This window comes from Convolutriloba macropyga, unplaced genomic scaffold (assembly GCF_964194025.1).
Source record: "Convolutriloba macropyga unplaced genomic scaffold, txConMacr16.3 SCAFFOLD_6723, whole genome shotgun sequence".
Classification (NCBI taxonomy): Eukaryota; Metazoa; Xenacoelomorpha; order Acoela; family Convolutidae; genus Convolutriloba; species Convolutriloba macropyga.
This window is the reverse complement of record NW_027450767.1, coordinates 1-4,000: the sequence shown is the minus strand read 5'-3', so window position 1 is coordinate 4,000 and position 4,000 is coordinate 1. Positions and strand designations below refer to the sequence as shown.

The 4,000-nt window shown below is 52.0% G+C and overlaps 1 protein-coding gene across 1 annotated transcript; it reads right to left on the bottom strand.

Annotated features, from left to right (window-relative positions):
• Positions 1-65: 65 nt before the first annotated feature.
• On the bottom strand, positions 66-2,702 carry LOC142356142 (uncharacterized; the record flags this gene model as incomplete). Its single annotated transcript, XM_075408106.1, has 8 exons — positions 66-153; positions 453-598; positions 703-826; positions 1,056-1,201; positions 1,332-1,492; positions 1,733-1,799; positions 2,065-2,142; positions 2,437-2,702. Coding segments are annotated over 8 exons (1,076 nt in total), but the record flags the coding sequence as incomplete, so codon positions are not given.
• Positions 2,703-4,000: the final 1,298 nt, after the last annotated feature.

Here is a 4,000-nt window from a genome sequence, read left to right as displayed (position 1 = left end):
AATCTGCTTCCACTGTGGATGGAAGCTTGGCGGGTAGTCTGTCACAACCCGCCTTAGCCTCATACATCGCCAGACATCATTCCAACCACCCTCTGCTCAAGGCCTCCATCAGCAGCCACCTCTGATGTTATGCCCTGCACACCAGGGTTGTATCTGGATGACAACACAGAGCGGCCGCCCAGTAAGTTTCTGCGTGAACATTGGCCGGCTTTTTGGTTGTTTTTATTTTGTTTGTTAGTAGTTTGTTAGTTTGTTTTATTTTATCAGAAATAGGCACCTCTGCGCTCAACAGTCTAGCCTACTATGCAACCCCCCCCCCCCCCCCCCCCCATGCCCCTCCAGATGTCCCTGCTGGTGCAACTTGCCTCTCTTCCCTGGCTGTCAGCAAAGCCGGCTGCATCCTGCGTGCAGATCGAAAACAGTCGAAGGCGATGGAGCAAGGGTCTGCCTACCTGAACGTGAGCTGCTTTCCGGGGCTCGCCTGCGCTTGCTGCTTCATCCACAACAGGACATCGTTTGTGAAGTTGATGAACTCCCAAGGGTTCCACTGGACACCCTCCCTCTTGGCGATGTTGGGCAGATCTGTCGTTTTCAAAACCTAGACGCCAGGCATGGCAACAGCTTAGGGGTTTGCAGATGCTGAAAAGATCGATCCATTCCGCTCAAGACAATGCCCACGGCGAGCATCAAGGGGACGGTGACCTCAATAGTGTGGAGCATTCCCTGCTCATCTCGGTTCCCAACTGCCAGCCGGGTCACCCCGGCAAACCAACTCTGCATCCACCACCTGGGGTACTTGAATCGCAGCAGGCTGTTCCGTTGACGTCTGTCAAGGTAATGGTCATTACACAACGCCAAGCCGGTCTCAGATAACATATGGCCACAACATTGCGCAACACACACCGACAGGACAACCTCGGTACCTTCCCTCGCTGTTGTGAAAGGCCCCTACCCCCCTCTTCAAAGTGAACGCCAGGAGTATATGTAGGGGTACACGGCACCATGCCGAGAAGAACGACAGGTGGTTTCACAGAGAGAACAGGGAGGGGGCGCACTGATTGGTTGGTGTTTTAGCAGTCTTGAGCTCAATGTAGGAGCTTAAGTCTTGAGAGTTTCTACTGGTTTGTGGGATCTGGCAGTCCATCTCCGCACCCATCATGACCCGTAGATTACCGATTCGTAAACGCACCACCGCAGCAAACTTGGGGGAGCAGGGCCATATAGGAAGGCATCAGACACGTGTATGATTACTTCCAGAATGCATCACGCATTGCCAAAAGAGGTAAACGCCCCGTGCGAGGTATAGCTGGTTGGTTTGTGTGAGGGCCCACCTCGGAAGTTGAATCGACAGTAGCACTGCCACTCTGTGATGAGGTGCTGGTGTCGGTGCATAACTGCTCAAACTTGTATCCGTAGTACATGAACCTATCAGAATTTGGGTATGATGGCTCCTCGGCCTCTTCCCGAGGATGGATATCTAGAAATAGCGGGCCTGCATCAGGGCAGCAGTGGCGCCGTTGAGACAGGGACACGCTATCGTGTGGCAGGGTGCGTTGAGTTGAGAGGACGGTGCACACACGGGCCTGCCGTGAGGAAGGACCATTGATGTCATCTCGGAAGCGTATGTGTAAACCTGCAGAAGGCTGAGACAGCATGTCACATCCGCACGCCGCATTGCAAAGACCATGGAAACAAGCGTTCAGCGGAAACTTTGGTTCGCAGCTGCTTTTACCTGCTGAATCCCTCATGCAGCCATGGATGATCCACTCGTCCCTCTTGTTTAGCACAGTCATAGAGATCTGCGGGCATACACGGAAAATATGCTGATTCAGCACCTGGAGCATGCGGAACCAGAAATCCACTGCCATACAGGGTGCCCCCCTGACAGATGGGGGTATCAGTACGGCCACTCGTTTGGCTCGGGAACACGGGACCGCTGCATGGCTCAACGGGGACACCATGGGTATGCTCGACATGATTCCTGCTTCCTAGCTGGTCCCGAGGGACAGGAATATCCGTGGCAATTCGGAATTGACTCTGGAGTGCATGAGGTGTAGCGCAGACCTTGTTCAGGTTGTTGCGAAAGGTGATCACATCTGCGTCCTTCCACGGCACTTTTGCTGAGAGCAATGCCTTCGCGACCTGAAGACATCGAGTGTCAGAGCAGCACCAATGGGCACAAAGAGTACAGCAAAAGAGCACTTCTAGACGCAAGCCCTGATTCCACATGAGGATGCTACAGTCCGGGTGTCTTCCCTGATATTGTATCCTGCCTCTCATGAATGTGTCAGTGATTTGCTGTAGCAGACGGCAGGCAATGAACAGAAGAATTGCTTGTACTTCTCAGGGGAGAGAGCGAAGTTGAGGCCCCAGGTGGGTGGGTGGGGGGGGGGGGGGGTGGGGGTGGGGGGTGGGTGGGTGGGGGGGGGGGGTTACCTGTTCAACAGGAGAATGATCGTTTGGTGGCTTGCGAATAAAACTCTCGGGGTAGCCGCTGTTGAGGTCACAGGGCAGTGCAGGCTCCCTGTATTCGTGGAGGCCTGACTTGTCCCCATACAAAATGGCACGCCCCTCGTTGATCGACGTTTTGGTCCAGCATGCAACCTGGTACGGCTGTGAGACATGCAGCTGCTCTGCATTCCTTCCTTTCTTTGCAATCCATTGCCTCACATCGAATGTGCCTCTACCCGGCCCGCAATCACCTGACCAAGGAGAGCACAGAAGACAGGTCCGTATCTGACATCGAATGCAGAGATGAGCGGGACATGGATGAAACCACACCACAGTGAACAATAAACAGCGTGTCAGCAGAACGACACAGTCTCAGAGCAACTCAGAGTGAGCCTATGGCGGTCGATTTGCCTGGTAAGTTCCTTTGCATTCCGTTCTTGGGGGCCGCTGAGGCGCTCTGGAGTCACAGCTATGGAAGCTTACGGCATCGGCAATATGGATGATGACTGCAAACCCCGGGGTTCAGGTTCAGACTTCAGATTTGTATTGGCTGCAGCTGGACTGCGGCACCTACTGATCCAATGATCATGTGCATCTAAAGATGCTGATCAGGTCGCATCGGTCTTTTCTCTTTCAAATGGAACTGGCAGTATATGACACGCCTTTCAAACCAGCTCCCAGCGACGAGGGAGTTCAGACAGCAGAAGTGGGATGTCGCCTTGAGTTGTCGACTGTCGTTTACAAGGCCGGAGCTGGATTACCATATATGACAGCGAGCGCTGTCCAATATTTTAAATATTGTTAAATAATACACTATGATTATAATATTGTTATTATTATCAGTTTTCGTAGTTACCCTCTCTCTACTCTAGTATCCCCTCTACCTACTAGCTAATAATATCCTTATATTGTAGAGCTAGGCTAGGTACCAGTTACCACTGCATGTACTACATGTACCCTGCATGTACTACGAGTACGAATATAGGTGATGGGATGGTTGCAGGGGGGGCGGGGCCGCTAGGCTCAGGGTTGGGGGAGTACGAGTATAATAGGTACCCTACTACTACCTAGTAGTTAATTAAACTAATTTATCGTATTTTTAAATAATTCGAGTACAATACTGTACTGTACTGCTGAAAGGCATGGCCGGGGGGTTTTTTGACCTTCCTCCCCGGGGGTGAAAAAAATACTGTACTGTGGGCTGTAGCTAGCTATAAATAAGACGTACATGCAGACTGGGCCGTGATCTGTAGGGTACCGGTAGGCGGTAGGTAGGGTACCTACGTAGGTACCCTACGGGTGTGCGGGTACCAGCTATTAATTTTAAAAGTACACGGGTATTTTACGAGTACGAGTACACTAGTAGTACAGATCTTTAGGGTTTGATACGTGTAGTGTAGGATATTGGCTACTCGTAGGTAGGGTACGCCCTGCCCCACCTATTTTATCCTTTCACACTCATGGCCCAGGCATGGGATCTCGAGTGTTCATCTCGATTCTCGTACCCTACCTACCTGTGGCAACAACGCGTTCCTCGCACGTTCGCAAC